The sequence below is a fragment of the Anomaloglossus baeobatrachus genome, chromosome 11 (assembly GCF_048569485.1).
Source record: "Anomaloglossus baeobatrachus isolate aAnoBae1 chromosome 11, aAnoBae1.hap1, whole genome shotgun sequence".
Lineage (NCBI taxonomy): Eukaryota > Metazoa > Chordata > Amphibia > Anura > Aromobatidae > Anomaloglossus > Anomaloglossus baeobatrachus.
The window spans coordinates 189,625,258-189,651,890 of NC_134363.1; the positions used below are offsets into that span (position 1 = coordinate 189,625,258).

The window sequence follows — 26,633 nt, forward strand, 5'->3', positions numbered from 1 at the left end:
GTACATACATTACTGACCCTGAGTTACCTCCTGTATTATATTCCAGAGCTGCACTCACTATTCTGCTGGTGCAGTCACTGTGTACATACATTACTGATCCTGAGTTACATCCTGTGTTATACTCCAGAGCTGCACTCACTATTCTGCTGGTGCAGTCACTGTGTACATACATTACATTGCTGATCCTGAGTTACCTCCTGTATCATACTCCAGAGCTGCACTCGCTATTCTGCTGCCAGTTTCTCTGCAGATTTGTATTCTCCGCTCTCCTTACTTTCTGCAGTTAGTGGGTTTCGGGATTAGTAACTTTCTCTGTTTTCTTTGATTTGTTCATCTACATCAGAGGGATTTAGCAGAACACTTCAGCTGTGGAGCAGAGGCGCGTGTGATCTGTGCTCCTCTACTTACATGGGACTGACTTATGTTTGTCTGTCAGTCCCATGACAGTGGGCACACATGCGCAGTGGCGCTGCGCTGCATCTTCAGGACTGATGGAGCCGTATATTCTAGAGAGGTGAGAAATGTAATTAGGGGGAAACCTTTAACCCTCTGCCTGCCGCTCTCCACATTGTCACCTTCTCCCGCGGGGCTGGGGCTGCTCCAAGGTCACAGATGTTGTCGCATGGGATATTTTTACTAGTGTATTCATTAGGGTGTTCCGTGCCTCCACCCTGAGTGTGTCATTCCCGGAGAGAGGCGCCCAACATAAAGGAGGAGGACACTGCGAGGGGACCGAGCACAGGAGCAGGAAGGTAATGGCACATCCAGGCTTGCCTTCCTTCTTTTCTGTACTTTCCTTTCTTCAATTTTCCCTTTCTACTTTCCTCTTTCCTTTCCCCTTTTTCTTTTCCCCTTTTTTCCCCCTTCTTCTTCTCCCCTTTATCTTTTCCCTTTCTCTTTTCCCCTTTCTCTTCTCCCCTTTCTCCTTTCCCCTTTTCCTTTTCTCTTTCCCCCTTTTCCCTTTCTCTTTTCCCCTTTCTCTTTTCCCCTTTTCGTCTTTTCCCCTTTTACCCTTTTCCCTTTCTCTTTGCCCCTTTCTCTTTTCCCCTTTTCCCTTTCTCTTTTACCCTTTTCCCTTTCTCTTCTCCCCTTTCTCTTTTCCCCTTTCTCTTTTCCCTTTTCTCTTTTTCCTTTCCCCTTTTTCTTTCCCCTTTTCTCTTTTCCCCCTTCTGTTTTCTCCTTTCCCCTTTTCCCTTTCTCTTTCCCCTTTCCTCTTTCCTTTTTTCCCTTCCCTTCTTCCTCTCTGTATATACAAAGTTGGATGGACATCTTATAATGTGTTGGGTCGCGCCTCTTATAGCATCACCTGGAACCTGTGTGATTGTTCCTCATTGGAAAGGCCCGGGGGTCCTGGCTGTGGATTCTATAGTGCGGCCGGACGCTGTATATTTGGGATTGATGCTGCCAGTGTGGAAACCACAGAAAATCACAGCGCTGTGGATCTGTGCAGCCGTGGATCTGGGGATCTGCGCAGCCATCTCCAGTATTTTCCTCCTGATATATAAATCTTCTCCCATCAAGTTTAACCAAATAAAGTTTAATATTTGTATGATGCAGAGCGCAGAATATTACAGTGCGTCAGTGCTCACAACCCTCTGTATGAGCTATGCAGAGCGCAGAATATTACAGTGCGTCAGTGCTCACAACCCTCTGTATGAGCTATGCAGAGCGCAGAATATTACAGTGCGTCAGTGCTCACAACCCTCTGTATGAGCTATGCAGAGCGCAGAATATTACAGTGCGTCAGTGCTCACAACCCTCTGTATGAGCTATGCAGAGCGCAGAATATTACAGTGCGTCAGTGCTCACAACCCTCTGTATGAGCTATGCAGAGCGCAGAATATTACAGTGCGTCAGTGCTCAAAACCCTCTGTATGAGCTATGCAGAGCGCAGAATATTACAGTGCGTCAGTGCTCACAACCCTCTGTATGAGCTATGCAGAGCGCAGAATATTACAGTGTGTCAGTTCTCACAACCCTCTGTATGAGCTATGCAGAGCGCAGAATATTACAGTGCGTCAGTGCTCACAACCCTCTGTATGAGCTATGCAGAGCGCAGAATATTACAGTGCGTCAGTGCTCACAACCCTCTGTATGAGCTATGCAGAGCGCAGAATATTACAGTGTGTCAGTGCTCACAACACTCTGTATGAGCTATGCAGAGCGCAGAACTGTTGGGAATTATTATTTGTGCACAGGTTGAGCGCCCTAACCCGGCAGCTCGGACTCTATTTCCTACCCTGAAGTCCAGTGGCTGTGAGCAGAACCTCCACACCGGCTCAGCACTGCACAGACACAGCTTTCCACTCACTGACAGCACCGGCTCATCACTGCACAGACACAGCTTTCCACTCACTGACAGCACCGGCTCATCACTGCACAGACACAGCTTTCCACTCACTGACAGCACCGGCTCATCACTGCACAGACACAGCTTTCCACTCACTGACAGCACCGGCTCATCACTGCACAGACACAGCTTTCCACTCACTGACAGCACCGGCTCATCACTGCACAGACACAGCTTTCCACTCACTGACAGCACCGGCTCATCACTGCACAGACACAGCTTTCCACTCACTGACAGCACCGGCTCATCACTGCACAGACACAGCTTTCCACTCACTGACAGCACCGGCTCATCACTGCACAGACACAGCTTTCCACTCACTGACAGCACCGGCTCATCACTGCACAGACACAGCTTTCCACTCACTGACAGCTCCGGCTCATCACTGCACAGACACAGCTTTCCACTCACTGACAGCACCGGCTCATCACTGCACAGACACAGCTTTCCACTCACTGACAGCACCGGCTCATCACTGCACAGACACAGCTTTCCACTCACTGACAGCTCCGGCTCATCACTGCACAGACACAGCTTTCCACTCACTGACAGCTCCGGCTCATCACTGCACAGACACAGCTTTCCACTCACTGACAGCACCGGCTCATCACTGCACAGACACAGCTTTCCACTCACTGACAGCACCGGCTCATCACTGCACAGACACAGCTTTCCACTCACTGACAGCACCGGCTCATCACTGCACAGACACAGCTTTCCACTCACTGACAGCTCCGGCTCATCACTGCACAGACACAGCTTTCCACTCACTGACAGCACCGGCTAATCACTGCACAGACACAGCTTTCCACTCACTGACAGCTCCGGCTCATCACTGCACAGACACAGCTTTCCACTCACTGACAGCACCGGCTCATCACTGCACAGACACAGCTTTCCACTCACTGACAGCACCGGCTCATCACTGCACAGACACAGCTTTCCACTCACTGACAGCTCCGGCTCATCACTGCACAGACACAGCTTTCCACTCACTGACAGCACCGGCTCATCACTGCACAGACACAGCTTTCCACTCACTGACAGCTCCGGCTCATCACTGCACAGACACAGCTTTCCACTCACTGACAGCACCGGCTCATCACTGCACAGACACAGCTTTCCACTCACTGACAGCACCGGCTCATCACTGCACAGACACAGCTTTCCACTCACTGACAGCACCGGCTGATCACTGCACAGACACAGCTTTCCACTCACTGACAGCACCGGCTCATCACTGCACAGACACAGCTTTCCACTCACTGACAGCACCGGCTCAGCACTGCACAGACACAGCTTTCCACTCACTGACAGCTCCGGCTCATCACTGCACAGACACAGCTTTCCACTCACTGACAGCAGCGGCTCATCACTGCACAGACACAGCTTTCCACTTACTGACAGCAGCGGCTCATCACTGCACAGACACAGCTTTCCACTCACTGACAGCACCGGCTCATCACTGCACAGACACAGCTTTCCACTTACTGACAGCACCGGCTCATCACTGCACAGACACAGCTTTCCACTCACTGACAGCACCGGCTCATCACTGTACAGACACAGCTTTCCACTCACTGACAGCACCGGCTCATCACTGCACAGACACAGCTTTCCACTCACTGACAGCACCGGCTCATCACTGCACAGACACAGCTTTCCACTCACTGACAGCACCGGCTCATCACTGCACAGACACAGCTTTCCACTCACTGACAGCAGCGGCTCATCACTGCACAGACACAGCTTTCCACTTACTGACAGCACCGGCTCATCACTGCACAGACACAGCTTTCCACTCACTGACAGCACCGGCTCATCACTGCACAGACACAGCTTTCCACTCACTGACAGCACCGGCTCATCACTGCACAGACACAGCTTTCCACTCACTGACAGCTCCGGCTCATCACTGTACAGACACAGCTTTCCACTCACTGACAGCACCGGCTCATCACTGCACAGACACAGCTTTCCACTCACTGACAGCTCCGGCTCATCACTGCACAGACACAGCTTTCCACTCACTGACAGCACCGGCTCATCACTGCACAGACACAGCTTTCCACTCACTGACAGCACCGGCTCATCACTGCACAGACACAGCTTTCCACTCACTGACAGCACCGGCTCATCACTGCACAGACACAGCTTTCCACTCACTGACAGGAAACCGTGGGAAAATGTTGAGGATGTGAAGCACAAAGCAGATTATTGCTGCAGAACTTTCCATTATACGATGATGAAGCTAATTATTTAGGTGAGAATAGACCGGCCCTTTAAATCGCTGCAGCATAAAATAATCTCTGATGAATCCACTAATCACAGGATAAAGGCGATTACACTGACGATCAATTATGTGCAACAATGTAACTGCCGGTGTCATAAGGAGCCTTCGAGGGGCTTTCCACAAATACACTGATGGGTACAGTCCATAAATGGGAGATGTTAGGGGCCTCCATAGATAAAGGGGTCCTCACATGTATGAAGCTGAGCAGCAGCTCCATCTCTAAGGACACAGCCCCCTCATTCTGCAGACAGTGGGGGTCCCTGAAGCCAGACCCCTCCAATCACACATTGATGATTTATCTATAGGGAGTAAAGGCTGCGGCCGAGTACAGAAGGGGCCCCTGTGCACTAATGCTGTGTGGCTCCCTCTCCTCCGGGGCCCCTGTGCACTAATGCTGTGTGGCCTCCTCTCCTCCGGGGCCCCTGTGCACTAATGCTGTGTGGCCCCCTCACCTCCGGGGCCCCTGTGCACTAATGCTGTGTGGCTCCCTCTCCTCCGGGGCCCCTGTGCACTAATGCTGTTTGGCCCCCTCTCCTCCGGGGCCCCTGTGCACTAATGCTGTGTGGCCCCCTCTCCTCCGGGGCCCCTGTGCACTAATGCTGTTTGGCCCCCTCTCCTCCGGGGCCCCTGTGCACTAATGCTGTTTGGCCCCCTCTCCTCCGGGGCCCCTGTGCACTAATGCTGTGTGGCCCCCTCTCCTCCGGGGCCCCTGTGCACTAATGCTGTTTGGCCCCCTCTCCTCCGGGGCCCCTGTGCACTAATGCTGTTTGGCCCCCTCTCCTCCGGGGCCCCTGTGCACTAATGCTGTGTGGCCCCCTCTCCTCCGGGGCCCCTGTGCACTAATGCTGTGTGGCCCCCTCTCCTCCGGGGCCCCTGTGCACTAATGCTGTGTGGCCCCCTCTCCTCCGGGGCCCCTGTGCACTAATGCTGTGTGGCTCCCTCTCCTCCGGGGCCCCTGTGCACTAATGCTGTTTGGCCCCCTCTCCTCCGGGGCCCCTGTGCACTAATGCTGTGTGGCCCCCTCTCCTCCGGGGCCCCTGTGCACTAATGCTGTGTGGCCCCCTCTCCTCCGGGGCCCCTGTGCACTAATGCTGTGTGGCCCCCTCTCCTCCGGGGCCCCTGTGCACTAATGCTGTGTGGCCCCCTCACCTCCGGGGCCCCTGTGCACTAATGCTGTGTGGCCCCCTCTCCTCCGGGGCCCCTGTGCACTAATGCTGTGTGGCCCCCTCTCCTCCGGGGCCCCTGTGCACTAATACTGTGTGGCCCCCTCACCTCTGGGGCCCCTGTGCACTAATGCTGTGTGGCCTCCTCTCCTCCGGGGCCCCTGTGCACTAATGCTGTGTGGCCCCCTCTCCTCCGGGGCCCCTGTGCACTAATACTGTGTGGCCCCCTCTCCTCCGGGGCCCCTGTGCACTAATGCTGTGTGGCCCCCTCACCTCTGGGGCCCCTGTGCACTAATACTGTGTGGCCTCCTCTCCTCCGGGGCCCCTGTGCACTAATGCTGTGTGGCCTCCTCTCCTCCGGGGCCCCTGTGCACTAATGCTGTGTGGCCCCCTCTCCTCCGGGGCCCCTGTGCACTAATGCTGTGTGGCCCCCTCTCCTCCGGGGCCCCTGTGCACTAATGCTGTGTGGCCCCCTCTCCTCCGGGGCCCCTGTGCACTAATGCTGTGTGGCCCCCTCACCTCCAGGGCCCCTGTGCACTAATGCTGTGTGGCCTCCTCTCCTCCGGGGCCCCTGTGCACTAATGCTGTGTGGCCCCCTCACCTCCGGGGCCCCTGTGCACTAATGCTGTGTGGCCCCCTCACCTCCGGGGCCCCTGTGCACTAATGCTGTGTGGCCCCCTCTCCTCCGGGGCCCCTGTGCACTAATGCTGTGTGGCCCCCTCACCTCCGGGGCCCCTGTGCACTAATGCTGTGTGGCCCCCTCTCCTCCGGGGCCCCTGTGCACTAATACTGTGTGGCCCCCTCACCTCTGGTTCCCCTGTGCACTAATGCTGTGTGGCCTCCTCTCCTCCGGGGCCCCTGTGCACTAATGCTGTGTGGCCCCCTCTCCTCCGGGGCCCCTGTGCACTAATACTGTGTGGCCCCCTCTCCTCCGGGGCCCCTGTGCACTAATATTGTGTGGCCCGCTCACCTCTGGGGCCCCTGTGCACTAATGCTGTGTGGCCCCCTCACCTCTGGGGCCCCTGTGCACTAATGCTGTGTGGCCTCCTCTCCTCCGGGGCCCCTGTGCACTAATGCTGTGTGGCCTCCTCTCCTCCGGGGCCCCTGTGCACTAATGCTGTGTGGCCCCCTCTCCTCCGGGGCCCCTGTGCACTAATGCTGTGTGGCCCCCTCTCCTCCGGGGCCCCTGTGCACTAATGCTGTGTGGCCCCCTCACCCTGGGGCCCCTGTGCACTAATGCTGTGTGGCCCCCTCACCTCCGGGGCCCCTGTGCACTTATGCTGTGTGGCCCCCTCACCTCCGGGGCCCCTGTGCACTAATGCTGTGTGGCCCCCTCACCTCCGGGGCCCCTGTGCACTAATGCTGTGTGGCCCCCTCTCCTCCGGGGCCCCTGTGCACTAATGCTGTGTGGCCCCCTCACCTCCGGGGCCCCTGTGCACTAATGCTGTGTGGCCCCCTCTCCTCCGGGGCCCCTGTGCACTAATGCTGTGTGGCCCCCTCACCTCCGGGGCCCCTGTGCACTAATGCTGTGTGGCCCCCTCTCCTCCGGGGCCCCTGTGCACTAATGCTGTGTGGCTTCCTCTCCTCCGGGGCCCCTGTGCACTAATACTGTGTGGCCCCCTCACCACCTGGGCCCCTGTGCACTAATGCTGTGTGGCCCCCTCTCCTCCGGGGCCCCTGTGCACTAATGCTGTGTGGCCCCCTCTCCTCCGGGGCCCCTGTGCACTAATGCTGTGTGGCCCCCTCTCCTCCGGGGCCCCTGTGCACTAATGCTGTGTGGCCCCCTCACCTCCGGGGCCCCTGTGCACTAATGCTGTGTGGCCCCCTCACCTCCGGGGCCCCTGTGCACTAATGCTGTGTGGCCCCCTCTCCTCCGGGGCCCCTGTGCACTAATGCTGTGTGGCCCCCTCACCTCCGGGGCCCCTGTGCACTAATGCTGTGTGGCCTCCTCTCCTCCGGGGCCCCTGTGCACTAATGCTGTGTGGCCCCCTCACCTCCGGGGCCCCTGTGCACTAATGCTGTGTGGCCCCCTCTCCTCCGGGGCCCCTGTGCACTAATGCTGTGTGGCCCCCTCACCTCCGGGGCCCCTGTGCACTAATGCTGTGTGGCCTCCTCTCCTCCGGGGCCCCTGTGCACTAATGCTGTGTGGCCCCCTCACCACCTGGGCCCCTGTGCACTAATGCTGTGTGGCCTCCTCTCCTCCGGGGCCCCTGTGCACTAATGCTGTGTGGCCCCCTCACCTCCGGGGCCCCTGTGCACTAATGCTGTGTGGCCTCCTCACCTCCGGGGCCCCTGTGCACTAATGCTGTGTGGCCTCCTCTCCTCCGGGGCCCCTGTGCACTAATGCTGTGTGGCCCCCTCTCCTCCGGGGCCCCTGTGCACTAATGCTGTGTGGCCCCCTCACCACCTGGGCCCCTGTGCACTAATGCTGTGTGGCCCCCTCTCCTCCGGGGCCCCTGTGCACTAATACTGTGTGGCCCCCTCTCCACCTGGGCCCCTGTGCACTAATGCTGTGTGGCCCCCTCTCCTCCGGGGCCCCTGTGCACTAATGCTGTTTGGCCCCCTCTCCTCCGGGGCCCCTGTGCACTAATGCTGTGTGGCCTCCTCTGCTCCGGGGCCCCTGTGCACTAATACTGTGTGGCCCCCTCTCCTCCGGGGCCCCTGTGCACTAATACTGTGTGGCCCCCTCACCACCTGGGCCCCTGTGCACTAATGCTGTGTGGCCCCTCTCCTCCGGGGCCCCTGTGCCCTAATGCTGTGTGGCCCCCTCTCCTCCGGGGCCCCTGTGCACTAATGCTGTGTGGCCCCCTCTCCTCCGGGGCCCCTGTGCACTAATGCTGTGTGGCCCCCTCTCCTCCGGGGCCCCTGTGCACTAATGCTGTGTGGCCTCCTCTGCTCCGGGGCCCCTGTGCACTAATACTGTGTGGCCCCCTCTCCTCCGGGGCCCCTGTGCACTAATACTGTGTGGCCCCCTCACCACCTGGGCCCCTGTGCACTAATGCTGTGTGGTCCCCTCTCCTCCGGGGCCCCTGTGCACTAATGCTGTGTGGCCCCTCTCCTCCGGGGCCCCTGTGCCCTAATGCTGTGTGGCCCCCTCTCCTCCGGGGCCCCTGTGCACTAATGCTGTGTGGCCCCCTCTCCTCCGGGGCCCCTGTGCACTAATGCTGTGTGGCCCCCTCTCCTCCGGGGCCCCTGTGCACTAATGCTGTGTGGCCCCCTCTCCTCCGGGGCCCCTGTGCACTAATGCTGTGTGGCCCCCTCACCACCTGGGCCCCTGTGCACTAATACTGTGTGGCCCCCTCACCACCTGGGCCCCTGTGCACTAATGCTGTGTGGCCCCCTCTCCTCCTGTGCCCCTGTGCACTAATGCTGTGTGGCCCCCTCTCCTCCGGGGCCCCTGTGCACTAATGCTGTGTGGCCCCCTCTCCTCCGGGGCCCCTGTGCACTAATGCTGTGTGGCCCCCTCTCCTCCGGGGCCCCTGTGCACTAATGCTGTGTGGCCCCCTCTCCTCCGGGGCCCCTGTGCACTAATGCTGTGTGGCCCCCTCTCCTCCTGTGCCCCTGTGCACTAATGCTGTGTGGCTCCCTCTCCTCCGGGGCCCCTGTGCACTAATGCTGTGTGGCCCCCTCTCCTCCGGGGCCCCTGTGCACTTATGCTGTGTGGCCCCCTCTCCTCCGGGGCCCCTGTGGCTCCTGATGATGTGCAGGTGGACGGCAGCCCCCGTACATGTGACGGGGGGGGGGGGTGTTAGTTTCCGGCTCTGATTCCTTTCATCCTCATTAATTATAATAAAACTTGTTTACATAAAATAATAATTATCTACAAATAAAGCCACTGGTGAGATCAGCAGCAATAATCCGCAGCGCAGCACCTCGCACCGGGACAGCAATTACCGGATAATGACCGTTTACGCTCCGTGCGGGGTCACGTGGCCGCAGCTTTATATTCAGATTGTCCCTTATTCTCCAGACTCAGATCCCAACAACATGACGGACGGAAAGAAGCCCTGGGCCTGGGCCGTCGCCGTCCTCGTATTACTGGCGATAATAGTAGTGGGGGCGACGCTGATTGGGGTCTACATGACACAGAAGCACATAGAGGAGGTGAGTGCAACGTTACATAGGACTGCAGGTGACATCTACTACATTATCTGTACTCAGAGATATCACTGTGTTACCTGTGGTGTTACATAGGACTGCAGGTGACATCTACTACATTATCTGTACTCAGAGGGTTATCCCTGTATTATCTGTGGTGTTACATAGGACTGCAAATGACATCTATTGCATTATCTGTACTCAGAGAGATATCACTGTGTTACCTGTGGTGTTACATAGGACTGCAGGTGACATCTACTACATTATCTGTACTCAGAGATATCACTGTGTTACCTGTGGTGTTACATAGGACTGCAGGTGACCTCTACTACATGATCTGTACTCAGAGATATCACTGTGTTATCTGTGGTGTTACATAGGACTGCAGGTGGCATCTACTACATTATCTGTACTCAGAGAGATATCACTGTGTTATCTGTGGTGTTACATAGGACTGCAGGTGACAGCTACTACATTATCTGTACTCAGAGATATCACTGTGTTACCTGTGGTGTTACATAGGACTGCAGGTGACCTCTACTACATGATCTGTACTCAGAGATATCACTGTGTTACCTGTGGTGTTACATAGGACTGCAGGTGACATCTACTACATTATCTGTCCTCAGAGATATCACTGTGTTATCTGTGGTGTTACATAGGACTGCAGGTGACCTCTACTACATGATCTGTACTCAGAGATATCACTGTGTTATCTGTGGTGTTACATAGGACTGCAGGTGACCTCTACTACATGATCTGTACTCAGAGATATCACTGTGTTATCTGTGGTGTTACATAGGACTGCAGGTGACATCTACTACATTATCTGTACTCAGAGAGATATCACTGTGTTATCTGTGGTGTTACATAGGACTGCAGGTGATATCTACTACATTATCTGTACTCAGAGAGATATCACTATGTTATCTGTGGTGTTACATAGGACTGCAGGTGACCTCTACTACATGATCTGTACTCAGAGATATCACTGTGTTATCTGTGGTGTTACATAGGACTGCAGGTGATATCTACTACATTATCTGTACTCGGAGAGATATCACTGTGTTATCTGTGGTGTTACATAGGACTGCAGGTGATATCTACTACATTATCTGTACTCAGAGATATCACTGTGTTATCTGTGGTGTTACATAGGACTGCAGGTGACATCTACTACATTATCTGTACTCAGAGATATCACTGTGTTATCTGTGGTGTTACATAGGACTACAGGTGGCATCTACTACATTATCTGTACTCAGAGAGATATCACTGTGTTATCTGTGGTGTTACATAGGACTGCAGGTGACATCTACTACATTATCTGTACTCAGAGAGATATCACTGTGTTATCTGTGGTGTTACATAGGACTGCAGGTGACATCTACTACATTATCTGTACTCAGAGATATCACTGTGTTACCTGTGGTGTTACATAGGACTGCAGGTGACATCTACTACATTATCTGTACTCAGAGAGATATCACTGTGCTATCTGTGGTGTTACATAGGACTGCAGGTGACATCACTACATTATCTGTACTCAGAGAGATATCACTGTGTTATCTGTGGTGTTACATAGGACTGCAGGTGATATCTACTACATTATCTGTACTCAGAGATATCACTGTGTTATCTGTGGTGTTACATAGGACTGCAGGTGACATCTACTACATTATCTGTACTCAGAGAGATATCACTGTGTTATCTGTGGTGTTACATAGGACTGCAGGTGACATCTACTACATTATCTGTACTCAGAGAGATATCACTGTGCTATCTGTGGTGTTACATAGGACTGCAGGTGATATCTACTACATTATCTGTACTCAGAGAGATATCACTGTGTTATCTGTGGTGTTACATAGGACTGCAGGTGATATCTACTACATTATCTGTACTCAGAGATATCACTGTGTTATCTGTGGTGTTACATAGGACTGCAGGTGACATCTACTACATTATCTGTACTCAGAGATATCACTGTGTTATCTGTGGTGTTACATAGGACTGCAGGTGGCATCTACTACATTATCTGTACTCAGAGAGATATCACTGTGTTATCTGTGGTGTTACATAGGACTGCAGGTGACATCTACTACATTATCTGTACTCAGAGATATATCACTGTGTTACCTGTGGTGTTACATAGGACTGCAGGTGACATCTACTACATTATCTGTACTCAGAGAGATATCACTGTGTTATCTGTGGTGTTACATAGGACTGCAGGTGATATCTACTAAATTATCTGTACCCAAAGACCTATCACTGTGTTATCTGTGGTGTTACATAGGACTGCAGGTGACACCTACTACATTATCTGTACTCAGAGAGATATCACTGTGTTATCTGTGGTGTTACATAGGACTGCAGGTGACACCTACTACATTATCTGTACTCAGAGAGATATCACTGTGTTATCTGTGGTGTTACATAGGACTGCAGGTGACATCTACTACATTATCTGTACTCAGAGAGATATCACTGTGTTATCTGTGGTGTTACATAGGACTGCAGGTGACATCTACTACATTATCTGTACTCAGAGAGATATCACTGTGTTATCTGTGGTGTTACATAGGACTGCAGGTGACACTTGCTACATTATCTGTACTCAGAGATATATCACTGTGTTACCTGTGGTGTTACATAGGACTGCAGGTGACATCTACTACATTATCTGTACTCAGAGATCACTGTGGTATCTGTGGTGTTACATAGGACTGCAGGTGACATCTACTACATTATCTGTACTCAGAGAGATATCACTGTGTTATCTGTGGTGTTACATAGGACTGCAGGTGACACTTGCTACATTATCTGTACTCAGAGATATATCACTGTGTTACCTGTGGTGTTACATAGGACTGCAGGTGACATCTACTACATTATCTGTACTCAGAGAGATATCACTGTGTTATCTGTGGTGTTACATAGGACTGCAGGTGACATCTACTACATTATCTGTACTCAGAGATCACTGTGGTATCTGTGGTGTTACATAGGACTGCAGGTGACCTCTACTACATGATCTGTACTCAGAGATCACTGTGGTATCTGTGGTGTTACATAGGACTGAAGGTGACCTCTACTACATTATCTGTACTCAGAGATATCCCTGTGTTATCTGTGGTGTTACATAGGACTGCAGGTGACATCTACTACATTATCTGTACTCAGAGATATATCACTGTGTTATCTGTGGTGTTACATAGGACTGCAGGTGACATCTACTACATTATCTGTACTCAGAGAGATATCACTGTGTTATCTGTGGTGTTACATAGGACTGCAGGTGACATCTACTACATTATCTGTACTCAGAGATCACTGTGGTATCTGTGGTGTTACATAGGACTGCAGGTGACCTCTACTACATGATCTGTACTCAGAGATCACTGTGGTATCTGTGGTGTTACATAGGACTGCAGGTGACACCTACTACAATATCTGTACTCAGAGAGATATCACTGTGTTATCTGTGGTGTTACATAGGACTGCAGGTGACATCTACTACATTATCTGTACTCAGAGAGATATCACTGTGCTATCTGTGGTGTTACATAGGACTGCAGGTGACACCTACTACATTATCTGTACTCAGAGATCACTGTGGTATATGTGGTGTTACATAGGACTGCATGTGACATCTGCTACATTATCTGTTCTCAGAGAGATATCACTGTGTTATCTGTGGTGTTACATAGGACTGCAGGTGACATCTACTACATTATCTGTACTCAGAGAGATCACTGTGTTATCTGTGGTGTTACATAGGACTGCAGGTGACATCTACTACATTATCTGTACTCAGAGATATCACTGTGTTATCTGTGGTGTTACATAGGACTGCAGGTGACATCTACTACATTATCTGTACTCAGAGATATCACTGTGTTATCTGTGGTGTTACATAGGACTGCAGGTGACATCACTACATTATCTGTACTCAGAGATCACTGTGTTATCTGTGGTGTTACATAGGACTGCATGTGACATCTACTACATTAGCTGTACTCAGAGATCACTGTGTTATCTGTGGTGTTACATAGGACTGCAGGTGACATCTACTACATTATCTGTACTCAGAGATATCACTGTGTTATCTGTGGTGTTACATAGGACTGCAGGTGATATCTACTACATTATCTGTACTCAGAGATATCACTGTGTTATCTGTGGTGTTACATAGGACTGCAGGTGACACCTACTACATTATCTGTACTCAGAGATATCACTGTGTTATCTGTGGTGTTACATAGGACTGCAGGTGACACCTACTACATTATCTGTACTCAGAGAGATATCACTGTGTTATCTGTGGTGTTACATAGGACTGCAGGTGACATCTACTACATTATCTGTACTCAGAGAGATATCACTGTGTTATCTGTGGTGTTACATAGGACTGCAGGTGACATCTACTACATTATCTGTACTCAGAGAGATATCACTGTGTTATCTGTGGTGTTACATAGGACTGCAGGTGACATCTACTACATTATCTGTACTCACAGATATCACTGTGTTATCTGTGGTGTTACATAGGACTGCAGGTGATATCTACACATTATCTGTACTCAGAGATCACTGTGGTATCTGTGGTGTTACATAGGACTGCAGGGGACATCTACTACATTATCTGTACTCAGAGATATCACTGTGTTATCTGTGGTGTTACATAGGACTGCAGGTGACATCTACTACATTATCTGTACTCAGAGATATCACTGTGTTATCTGTGGTGTTACATAGGACTGCAGGTGACATCTACTACATTATCTGTACTCAGAGAGATATCACTGTGTTATCTGTGGTGTTACATAGGACTGCAGGAGACATCTACTACATTATCTGTACTCAGAGAGATCACTGTGTTATCTGTGGTGTTACATAGGACTGCAGGTGACATCTACTACATTATCTGTACTCAGAGAGATATCACTGTGTTATCTGTGGTGTTACATAGGACTGCAGGTGACATCTACTACATTATCTGTACTCAGAGAGATCACTGTGTTATCTGTGGTGTTACATAGGACTGCAGGTGACATCTACTACATTATCTGTACTCAGAGAGATATCACTGTGTTATCTGTGGTGTTACATAGGACTGCAGGAGACATCTACTACATTATCTGTACTCAGAGAGATATCACTGTGTTATCTGTGGTGTTACATAGGACTGCAGGTGACATCTACTACATTATCTGTACTCAGAGATCACTGTGGTATCTGTGGTGTTACATAGGACTGCAGGTGATATCTACTACATTATCTGTACTCAGAGATATCACTGTGTTATCTGTGGTGTTACATAGGACTGCAGGTGACATCTGCTATTCCTCTGTAACTTGTGGTCTTACATAGGACTGCTTGCTCTGTCCTCAGGTGGTGCAGATGGCCTTTGAAGCCAAAAATGGAGAGAAGATCCAGCAGACGGTGATGGTGAACAATGGGGAGAATGTGGCCGCGTTTTACGTGAATTCCAACAATGTTTCCTCCACGGTTCTGTACGACTACAGTCATGTGAGTGATGCGACATCTTTGTACTGGAGACCCCACAGCTGAGGGTTTGTTTCAATGTATCCAGTCCAGAATCCAAACCGATACATTGTAACGACCGCGGGGCGATGTTTGTGGTCATGTGACTCTGTATTTGCTGCTCATTATTCTCCTTCCCCCAGGACTTCATTGGCTTCAGGAGAATGAACAGCCCAAAGTGTTTCGTGGTGGAAATGAACGACATGAACATCCCGTCAATGAGGGACATCCTCAGAGTCATCAAACACTTCCAGAGACAGGTGACAGCGCCACCCGTGGTCACAGCCCGCTGTGGACATCCTCTGCCCATGGCTATACTCTTACCTGTGGGCTCAACCATGGTCCTGATCCCAACTGTGCTCATATCCCCACCCCGAATTATACTCCACCCACCGTCTTTCCCCGCCCTTCGTCATTCTCCATCCTTGGTCCTTCCCAACCCTCGATCATACTCTGTTCTTGGTTTATCCCCGACCTCAATCATACTCCGTCATTGGTCCTTGCCTGCCCTCGATCATATTCCGTCCTCTGTTCATCCCTGCCCTCGATCATATTCCGTCCTCTGTTCATCCCTGCCCTCGATCATATTCCGTCCTCTGTTCATCCCTGCCCTCGATCATATTCCGTCCTCTGTTCATCCCTGCCCTCGATCATACTCCGTCCTCTGTTCATCCCTGCCCTCGATCATACTCCGTCCTCTGTTCATCCCTGCCCTCGATCATATTCCGTCCTCTGTTCATCCCTGCCCTCGATCATACTCCGTCCTCTGTTCATCCCTGCCCTCGATCATATTCCGTCCTCTGTTCATCCCTGCCCTCGATCATATTCCGTCCTCGGTTCATCCCTGCCCTCGATCATATTCCGTCCTCGGTTCATCCCTGCCCTCGATCATATTCCGTCCTCTGTTCATCCCTGCCCTCGATCATACTCCTTCCTTGGTCCTTCCCCGCCCTCGATCATACTCCATCCTTAGTTCTTCCCCACCCTCGATCATACTCCATTTTTGGTCCTTCCCCACTCTCAGTCATACTTTATTCTTGGTCTTTCCTCGCCCTCGATCATACTGTATCCTTAATTCCTTCATCCTTCAAATTGTCTGTACATGTCCCCTCTGAATTGTAAATCGCTGCGGAATATGTTGGCGCTATAGAAATAAAACTTTATTATTATTATTATTATTATTATTCATTCTTCCCCTCATCAATCATACTCCATCCTTGATCCTTCTCCTCCCTCGATCATACTCCTTCCTTGGTCCTTCACCGCTCTGTCTTTCTCTAACCTTGGTTTTTCCCCGCCCTCGATCATATTTCATTCTTGCTCCTTCCCCGCTCTCGATCATACTCTATCCGTGGTCCTTTTCCGCACTCGATCATACTCCATCCTTGGTCCTTCCCCGCTCTCGATCATACTTCATCCTTGGTCCTTCCCCGCTCTCGATCATACTCCATCCTTGGTCCTTTTCCGCACTCGATCATACTCCATCCTTGGTCCTTCCCCGCGCTCGATCATACTCCATCCTTGGTCCTTCCCCGCTCTCGATCATACTCCATCCGTGGTCCTTTTCCGCACTCGATCATACTCCATCCTTGGTCCTTCCCCGCTCTCGATCATACTCCATCCTTGGTCCTTCCCCGCTCTCGATCATACTCCATCCTTGGTCCTTTTCCGCACTCGATCATACTCCATCCTTGGTCCTTCCCCGCTCTCGATCATACTCCATCCTTGGTCCTTCCCCGCTCTCGATCATACTCCATCCGTGGTCCTTTTCCGCACTCGATCATACTCCATCCTTGGTCCTTCCCCGCTCTCGATCATACTCCATCCTTGGTCCTTCCCCGCTCTCGATCATACTCTATCCTTGGTCCTTTTCCGCACTCGATCATACTCCATCCTTGGTCCTTTTCCGCACTCGATCATACTCCATCCTTGGTCCTTCCCCGCTCTCGATCATACTCCATCCTTGGTCCTTCCCCGCTCTCGATCATACTCTATCCTTGGTCCTTTTCCGCACTCGATCATACTCCATCCTTGGTCCTTTTCCGCACTCGATCATACTCTATCCTTGGTCCTTTTCCGCACTCGATCATACTCTATCCTTGGTCCTTCCCCGCTCTCGATCATACTCTATCCTTGGTCCTTTTCCGCACTCGATCATACTCTATCCTTGGTCCTTTTCCGCACTCGATCATACTCCATCCTTGGTCTTTTTCCGCACTCGATCATACTCCATCCTTGGTCCTTCCCCGCTCTCGATCATACTCCATCCTTGGTCCTTCCCCGCTCTCGATCATACTCCATCCTTGGTCCTTTTCCGCACTCGATCATACTCCATCCTTGGTCCTTCCCCGCTCTCGATCATACTCCATCCTTGGTCCTTCCCCGCTCTCGATCATACTCCATCCTTGGTCCTTTTCCGCACTCGATCATACTCTATCCTTGGTCCTTTTCCGCTGTCACGGGGTCCTTTTCCAATATTACACAATCAACAGAGCAAAACAAGGAAGCCGCGGAGACACCATCACATGTTTCTCAACGCTGGTAGGAAACTAGCCAAGTCTTTCACCGGGAAGGAACAACCACGGGAAGGGCAGCCTCCAGTCAAGGAAACCATCTATGCCAAAAAAGCATTGAGAAACATGTGATGGTGTCTCCGCGGCTTCCTTGTTTTGCATATTTCCAAGGGGGCATTGCAGTAGAATCACTGCGTTGAGAAAACAGGTGATGGTGCTCCGCGGTGCTGGATGTTGATCTCCCTAAGGTCAACCATCCTTACCTATACAATCATCAGAGCGAGAGATGAGTGAACAATCCAAAGAACATTTATTCCAAGCACGTCAGAAGGTCCATCAAATAATCCGCCACACAGAGGGTAAAATAGTCCAGTAATGGGAAAAATGTCCCTGGGATCAGTCAAAATCCTACAGCAGTCCTTTTCCAAAGAAATTGGGGTTTCTCAATGGCTCTCTGGGGTGCTGCCTGTAGCCGCAGCTTCTACCCCAGAAGATCAATCTTCCTGTTTGTCTCTTACGTTCTCAGCCAGACTGAAAAATCCCCCAGATAAGCAGAGAGTTTAGGTGGATTCCAGGCCCCCCTCCCCCAGACTTAGGGTCAAAAGACCAGCAGGTGGTGATTAACCTGCACACAGGATAATGTACACACAAGGAATACACAGAATGGACAGAGCACCACGCCCAAAATACGAACCTGCACAAAATAATACACAACCAACAATATGCCACCCTCACACCCGCCCTCACTCATACTCCATCCTTGGTCCTTCCCCGCTCTGTCATACTCTGTCCTTGGTCGTTCCACGCCCTCAGTCATACTCCTTTCTAGGTCCTCCCCACTCTTAGTCATACTCTGTTCTTGGTCCTTTCCCGCTCATAGTCATACTCCATCCTTGGTCCTTCCCTGCTCTCAGTCATACTCCATCCTTGGTCCTTCCCCACTCTCGGTCACACTCCATCCTTGGTCCTTCCCCACTCTCGGTCACACTCCATCCTTGGTCCTTCCCCACTCTCTGTCATACTCCATCGTTGGTCCTTCCCCGCCCTCAATCATACTCCCTCCTAGGTCCTTCCCCACTCTTAGTCATACTCGGTTCTTGGTCCTTCCCCACTCTCAGTTATACTCCTTCCTAGGTCCTTCCCCGCTCTCTGTCATAGTCCATCCTTGGTCCTTCACTGCTCTCAGTCATACTCCATCCTTGGTCCTTCCCCGCTCTCAGTCATACTCCATCCTTGGTCCTTGCCCCACTCTCAGTCATACTCCATCCTTGGTCCTTCCCCGCTCTCAGTCATACTCCATCCTTGGTCCTTCCCCCACTCTCAGTCATACTCCATCCTTGGTCCTTCCCCACTCTCTGTCATACTCCATCGTTGGTCCTTCCCCGCCCTCAATCATACTCCCTCCTAGGTCCTTCCCCACTCTTAGTCATACTCTGTTCTTGGTCCTTCCCCACTCTCAGTTATACTCCTTCCTAGGTCCTTTCCCGCTCTCTGTCATAGTCCATCCTTGGTCCTTCACTGCTCTCAGTCATACTCCATCCTTGGTCCTTCCCCACTCTCGGTCACACTCCATCCTTGGTCCTTCCCCCACTCTCAGTCATACTCCATCCTTGGTCCTTCCCCGCTCATAGTCATTCTCCATCCTTGGTCCTTCTCCGCTCTCAGTCACACTCCATCCTTGGTCCTTCCCCGCTCTCATTCATACTCCATCCTTGGTCCTTCCCCCACTCTCAGTCATACTCCATCCTTGGTCCTTCCCCGCTCTCAGTCACACTCCATCCTTGGTCCTTCCCCGCTCTCATTCATACTCCATCCTTGGTCCTTCCCCGCTGTCATTCATACTCCATCCTTGGTCCTTCCCCCACTCTCAGTCATACTCCATCCTTGGTCCTTCCCCCACTCTCAGTCATACTCCATCCTTGGTCCTTCCCCCACTCTCAGTCATACTCCATCCTTGGTCCTTCCCCGCTCTCAGTCATACTCCATCCTTGGTCCTTCCCCGCTCTCAGTCATACTCCTTCCTTGGTCCTTCCCCGCTCTCAGTCATACCTCCCATCATATTCCATGCACCATTTCTGTCCCCACAGAATGCCACATCTGACACTGACTTAACCTACGAGCTGGTGGAAGGAGAAGAAGCTGATCGGACCAAGCTGGGTGTCCCCATCAACATCCTGTGCAGCGATGTCCCCATCCACTGGGCCACGCAGGTGACTCCTCTGATATTGCGCTTTTACCACAGCACAGGGCTAGGATTGGCGCAGGGCGTTGGTGCTCTACAGCCATGGCGTCCATTACCTTTATGACCATTATGTTATGTCCCCCGATGTAGGACACTTACTAAGCAAATGAGCCGAGCTGAGACTTATTACAACATTTTGTTTCTCTCTGCAAACGTTTTTGAAAAGTTGTCAAAGGGGCGGGGCTAAGAAAAGTCGTAGCAACACGACAGGCGCACAGAATCCATAGGGTTTAGGAAACACGCATGGTTTATGTGACTCGGTATTCTGGTTATTTGTGTCACGGACGAGAAGCTGCTGGTGTCGGGGGTGGGGGGTCTGCATTGATGCCAGTCTTCACCCCCCGCAGCTATAACTACATCTTCTCACCCGCAGAACAAGTCTCCGCGCCTGCGCTGGAAGATTACCCTCAAGTTCAACATCTTCGGGATAGATCTGTCCTTCACCTACGAGTCCTGATCGTCTCGCCCTATTCGGGCGGCAGCACGGGGTGTCGGCCCAGGCGCTGGGCAGGTTGAGCGAGTCATTTGGAGCGATTCTTCCTCCACGCCCGGAGATTTCCCATTACTGACTATAAACTCCTCGCAGCATTTCACTCAGGACCATGTGGCCGGCAACAGCCCATATCTACAGAGCCCGAGAAGGGGTCCGAGTCTTATCAGGAGGGGCCAACACCTGGAGACGCTCCATCCTGCTCCCCTAAATCCAGGCACATCCTCTACCTCAAACCCTGTAGAAGGGAGGGGGGGGCAGCCCCTCAGACCACACCCCGCCAAATAAGTCACCTGTGAAGAGAAAGGGTTGTGCCCTGGGACCCCGGGACCCTCATCTGCCTCTATGGCTTCAGAGAGCCCCAATCACAGGACATAAAGAACTGGAAGGTGAAAATGCAATATGAAATACATAACTACAAGGGCTTATGGGGGCTGACAGACGCTGAGCAGATGACTGCAGCAATGGACGGGTGCGAGACAATGGAGAAGCCGGATCCCAGGAGACGATGGGCGACTTCAGCTGAGATCTCGATCTATCAGCTGGAGCTTCAGCGCAATGTGCTATCGAAGGGGCGGAGCACCGGAGAGTCCGCCATGACGGTGCACTGAGGGCAGCAGGGGTCATGATGGCACTATGTACAGTCAGTTCTCCTTGTGGCAGTGACGCCACTACTTGTACGACATTTATCAAAGTATCGGATGATGTTTTTATATTTGGCAAATCTAAAGCTTGAATTCTGACGTCACGGAATCACGCAAGAACTCGACGTGGTGCATGGACCGTCCGCGGGCAGCCGGCACATCTCCGCGGGCAGCCGGCACATCTCCGCGGGCAGCCGGCACATTTCTGCGGGCAGCCGGCACATCTCCGCGGGCAGCCGGCACATCTCTGCGGGCAGCCGGCACATCTCTGTGGCAGCAGGCACATCTCTGTGGCAGCAGGCACATCTCTGCGGGCAGCCGGCACATCTCTTCGGGCAGCCGGCACATCTCTGCGGGCAGCTGGCACATCTCTGCGGGCAGCCGGCATATCTCTGCAGGCAGCCGGCACATCTCTGCGGGCAGCCGGCACATCTCTGTGGCAGCAGGCACATCTCTGTGGGCAGCCGACATATCTCTGCGGGCAGCCGGCACATCTCTGTGGGCAGCCGACATATCTCTGCGGGCAGCCGGCACATCTCTGCGGGCAGCCGACATATCTCTGCGGGCAGCCGGCACATCTCTGCGGGCAGCCGACATATCTCTGCGGGCAGCCGGCACATCTCTGTGGCAGCCGGCACATTTTTGCGGGCAGACGGCACATCTCTGCGGGCAGCCGGCACATCTCTGCGGGCAGCCGACATATCTCTGCGGGCAGCCGGCACATCTCTGTGGCAGCCGGCACATTTTTGCGGGCAGACGGCACATCTCCGCCAGGCTCAGATCCGGAGGCTGGACTGTGCACCGCGGCCCCTGATCCGCCATATATTGCCCGTCACCTCTTCTCCCCGCACTGAGGGGCGTCCAGGAATTCGTTGTAAATAAGAATAAAATGCAAAAGATGGAGGATCCAGGTGAGCGCAAAATACAAGTGAACGTGGCGAAAAATCCTTCAAACATGGCGGACGGCGTTAATAACTGTCTACAAAGTAAAAATCACACAAAATGCAATAAAAAACCTGAGGAAAATAACGGATCGCTTCCACGTATGTTATTTATGCTGTAAGTCTAGAATATAAGACGACGCTTCTTTCCTGCCGCTTAATAATATTAAATGCAGATTTCTTGGTGCTGAGTTTGGAGATTTCCCATCAGCTTCTCTCACCGTGCACCGGCGCAGACTTACGCCAATTTCTCACAAAAATTCCAGTAAACCTGTTTGTCCGCGGTAAGCTCCACCCACCATTGCTAAACCACACCCACTTCTGGAAAGTGCAAAAAGTTGTAATTTTTTTGTGCAAATGTTTATGGCACCAACATCAGCAGCAGCGCAGAGCTGCATGTGAATTCCATAGGTGGAGGCTTCTGCCTCTGGGCTGCGATCAATTCTCACACAAGACACAGGGGCTTATAAAATGGCGAATAGAATGTCAGGTCGGTGCAGACTGACACAGGACGAGGACATCAACGACTGGAGATTAGTGGGTTCCATAATAAAAAGAAGGTTGTAATTAAAGGAAAACAAAAGCTGCAGAGACAAAAGTGACACAATGGAGGTGACAACGTGCGTCGCTTCCTCCAGTTTATAGTCACTGGTTGTATGTGGCAGCCACTCGCCTGCACTGGGAGTAATGGGCAGAGAAACAGATCTCCATACACCAATCACAGTGATATCCACTGGACCAGTGTCTCCCTGACGTCACCCGGGGACAGTCCTCCTGATATCAGCCCCGGCCAGTGTCTCCCTGACGTCACCCAGGGCAGGAGAGCTTTATTTTCACAATAATTAGTTGTGGTAGCAGCAGAGAACATCCACCAGAGGGCAGCACAGCTCCATATTCCTTATAATCAGTTGCAGTAGCAAATAATATCCACCAGAGGGCAGCAGAGCTCCATAGTCCCTATAATCAGTTGCAGTAGCAAAGAATATCCACCAGAGGGCAGCAGAGCTCCATATTCCCTATAATCAGTTGCAGTAGCGGAGAACATCCACCAGAGGGCAGCAGAGCTCCATATTCCCTATAATCAGTTGCAGTAACAGAGAATATCCACCAGAGGGCAGCACAGCTCCATATTCCCTATAATCAGTTGCAGTAACAGAGAATATCCACCAGAGGACAGCAGAGCTCCATAATCTGTATAATCAGTTGCAGTAGCAGAGAATATCCACCAGAGGGCAGCAGAGCTCCATATTCCCTATAATCAGTTGCAGTAGCAGAGAATATCCACCAGAGGGCAGCAGAGCTCCATATTCCCTATAATCAGTTGCAGTAGCAGAGAATATCCACCAGAGGTCAGCAGAGCTCTATATTCCCTATAATCAGTTGTAGTAGCAGAGAATATCCACCAGAGTGCAGCAGAGCTCCATATTCCCTATAATCAGTTGCAGTAGCAGATAATATCCATCAGAGGGCAGCAGAGCTCCATATTCCCTATAATCAGTCGCAGTAGCAGCGAATATCCACCAGATGGTAGCAGAGCTCCATATTCCCTATAATCAGTTGTAGTAGCAGCGAATATCCACCAGATGGTAGCAGAGCTCTATATTCCCTATAATCAGTTGTAGTAGCAGCGACTATCCACCAGATGGTAGCAGAGCTCCATATTCCCTATAATCAGTCGCAGTAGCAGAGAACATCCACCAGAGGGCAGCACAGCTCCATATTCCCTATAATCAGTTGTAGTAGCAGACAATATCCACCAGAGGGCAGCAGAGCTCCATAATCTGTATAATCAGTTGCAGTAGTAGAGAATATCCACCAGAGGGCAGCAGAGCTCCATATTCCCTATAATCAATTGTAGTAGCAGAGAATATCCACCAGAGGTCAGCAGAGCTCCATATTCCCTATAATCAGTCGCAGTAGCAGAGAATATCCACCAGAGGTCAGCAGAGCTCCATATTCGCTATAATCAGTTGTAGTAGCAGAGAATATCCACCAGAGGGCAGCAGAGCTCCATATTCCCTATAATCAGTTGCAGTAGCAGAGAATATCCACCAGAGGGCAGCAGAGCTCCATATTCCCTATAATCAGTTGTAGTAGCAGAGAATATCCACCAGAGGGCAGCAGAGCTCCATAATCTGTATAATCAGTTGCAGTAGCAGAGAATATCCACCAGAGGGCAGCAGAGCTCCATATTCCCTATAATAAATTGTAGCAGAGAATATCCACCAGAGGTCAGCAGAGCTCCATATTCCCTATAATCAGTTGCAGTAGCAGAGAATAGCCACCAGAGGGCAGCAGAGCTCCATATTCCCTATAATCAGTTGCAGTAGCAGAGAATATCCATCAGAGGGCAGCACAGCTCCATATTCCCTATAATCAGTCGCAGTAGCAGAGAATAGCCACCAGAGGGCAGCAGAGCTCCATATTCCCTATAATCAGTTGCAGTAGCAGAGAATAGCCACCAGAGGGCAGCAGAGCTCCATATTCCCTATAATCAGTTGCAGTAGCAGAGAATAGCCACCAGAGGGCAGCAGAGCTCCATATTCCCTATAATCAGTTGCAGTAGCAGAGAATATCCATCAGAGGGCAGCACAGCTCCATATTCCCTATAATCAGTCGCAGTAGCAGAGAATAGCCACCAGAGGGCAGCAGAGCTCCATATTCCCTATAATCAGTTGCAGTAGCAGAGAATAGCCACCAGAGGGCAGCAGAGCTCCATATTCCCTATAATCAGTTGCAGTAGCAGAGAATATCCATCAGAGTGCAGCAGAGCTCCATATTCCCTATAATCAGTCGCAGTAGCAGAGAATAGCCACCAGAGGGCAGCAGAGCTCCATATTCCGTATAATCAGTCGCAGTAGCAGAGAATATCCACCAGAGGGCAGCACAGCTCCATATTCCCTATAATCAGTTGCAGTAGCAGAGAATATCCACCAGATGGTACAGAGCTCCATATTCCCTATAATCAGTTGTAGTAGCAGAGAATATCCACCAGAGGGCAGCAGAGCTCCATATTCCCTATAATCAGTTGTAGTAGCAGAGAATATCCACCAGAGGGCAGCAGAGCTCCATATTCCCTATAATCAGTTGCAGTAATGGGTGCATTACAATACACGGAAAGGTTATCAAAATTAGGTCTATTTACTCTAGAAAAGAGAAGACTTAGGGGAGACCTAATAAATATGTACAAATATATCAGAGGGCCATATAGAGATCTCTCCCATGATCTGTTTGTACCAAGGACTATGACAAGAACAAGGGGGCATTCTTTTCGATTGGAGGAAAGAAAATTCCTACATCAGCATAGAAGAGGGTTCTTCACGGTAAGAGCAGTGAGGCTCTGGAACTCTCTTCCTGAGGAAGTGGTGATGGCCACTCACTGAATGAATTTAAGAGAGGAATGGATGCATTTCTTGTTAGCAAAAGTATAGAAGGTTATAAATAGCATAATCTTACAGGTAGATAGAAGAGCGACCAAGATTATTAGAGGAATGGGTGGGCTGCAACACCAAGACAGGTTATTACACTTGGGGTTAGTTAGTTAGGAAAAACAAAGGCTTAGGGGGATCTAATCACAATGTATAAATATATGAGGGGACAGTACAGAGACCTTTCCAAAGATCTCTTTACACCTAGGCCTGCGACTGGAACACGGGGGCATCCGCTACGTCTTGAGGAAAGAATGTTTAATCATAATCACAGATGAGGACTCTTTACTGTACGAGCAGTGAGACTATGGAGCTCTCTGCCGCATGATGTTGTAATGAGGGATTCACAAGTAAAATTTAAGCAGAGCCTGATCGCATTAATTGAAAAATATAATATTACCAGTTATGTATATTGGATTTTATGACAGGGTGTTGATCCAGGGAACTAGTCTGATTGCCGTATGTGGAGTCAGGAAGGAATTTTTTTCCCCATTGGAGCTTATTTGACACATTGGGGTTTTTTTGCCTTCCTCTGGATCAACATGTTAGGCTACGGGTTGAACTAGATGGACTTAGAGTCTCCCTTCAACCTTAAAAACTATGAAACTATGAAATAATAGAGAATTTCCACCAGAGGGCAGCAGAGCTCCATATTCCCTATAATCAGTTGTAGTAGCAGAGAATATCCACCAGAGGTCAGCAGAGCTCCATATTCCCTATAATCAGTTGTAGTAGCAGAGAATATCCACCAGAGGGCAGCACAGCTCCATATTCCCTACAATCAGTTGCAGTAGCGGAGAATATCCACCAGAGGGCAGCAGAGCTCCATATTCCCTATAATCAGTTGCAGTAACAGAGAACATCCACCAGAGGGCAGCAGAGCTCCATATTCCCTATAATCAGTTGCAGTAACAGAGAACA

The 26,633-nt window shown here is 51.2% G+C and overlaps 1 protein-coding gene across 3 annotated transcripts in view; it reads left to right on the forward strand.

Moving 5' to 3' along the window:
* LOC142257035 (gastrokine-2-like) overlaps nt 1-22,372 on the forward strand; it is a 194,969-nt gene extending 172,597 nt beyond the window's left edge. Inside the window, exons 1-6 of one of the 3 annotated variants that reach the window (XM_075329089.1) lie at nt 451-514; nt 9,777-9,910; nt 15,302-15,439; nt 15,598-15,714; nt 20,055-20,177; nt 20,583-22,372. In XM_075329089.1, the coding sequence (XP_075185204.1) occupies nt 9,794-9,910; nt 15,302-15,439; nt 15,598-15,714; nt 20,055-20,177; nt 20,583-20,666 (579 nt within the window). In that variant the 5' untranslated portion in view covers nt 451-514; nt 9,777-9,793 and the 3' untranslated portion in view covers nt 20,667-22,372. Of the gene's footprint in view, nt 1-450; nt 515-538; nt 753-9,776; nt 9,911-15,301; nt 15,440-15,597; nt 15,715-20,054; nt 20,178-20,582 lie in introns of those variants that run through there. The other 2 variants (XM_075329087.1, XM_075329090.1) reach the window with 2 other exon arrangements.
* Nucleotides 22,373-26,633: the final 4,261 nt, after the last annotated feature.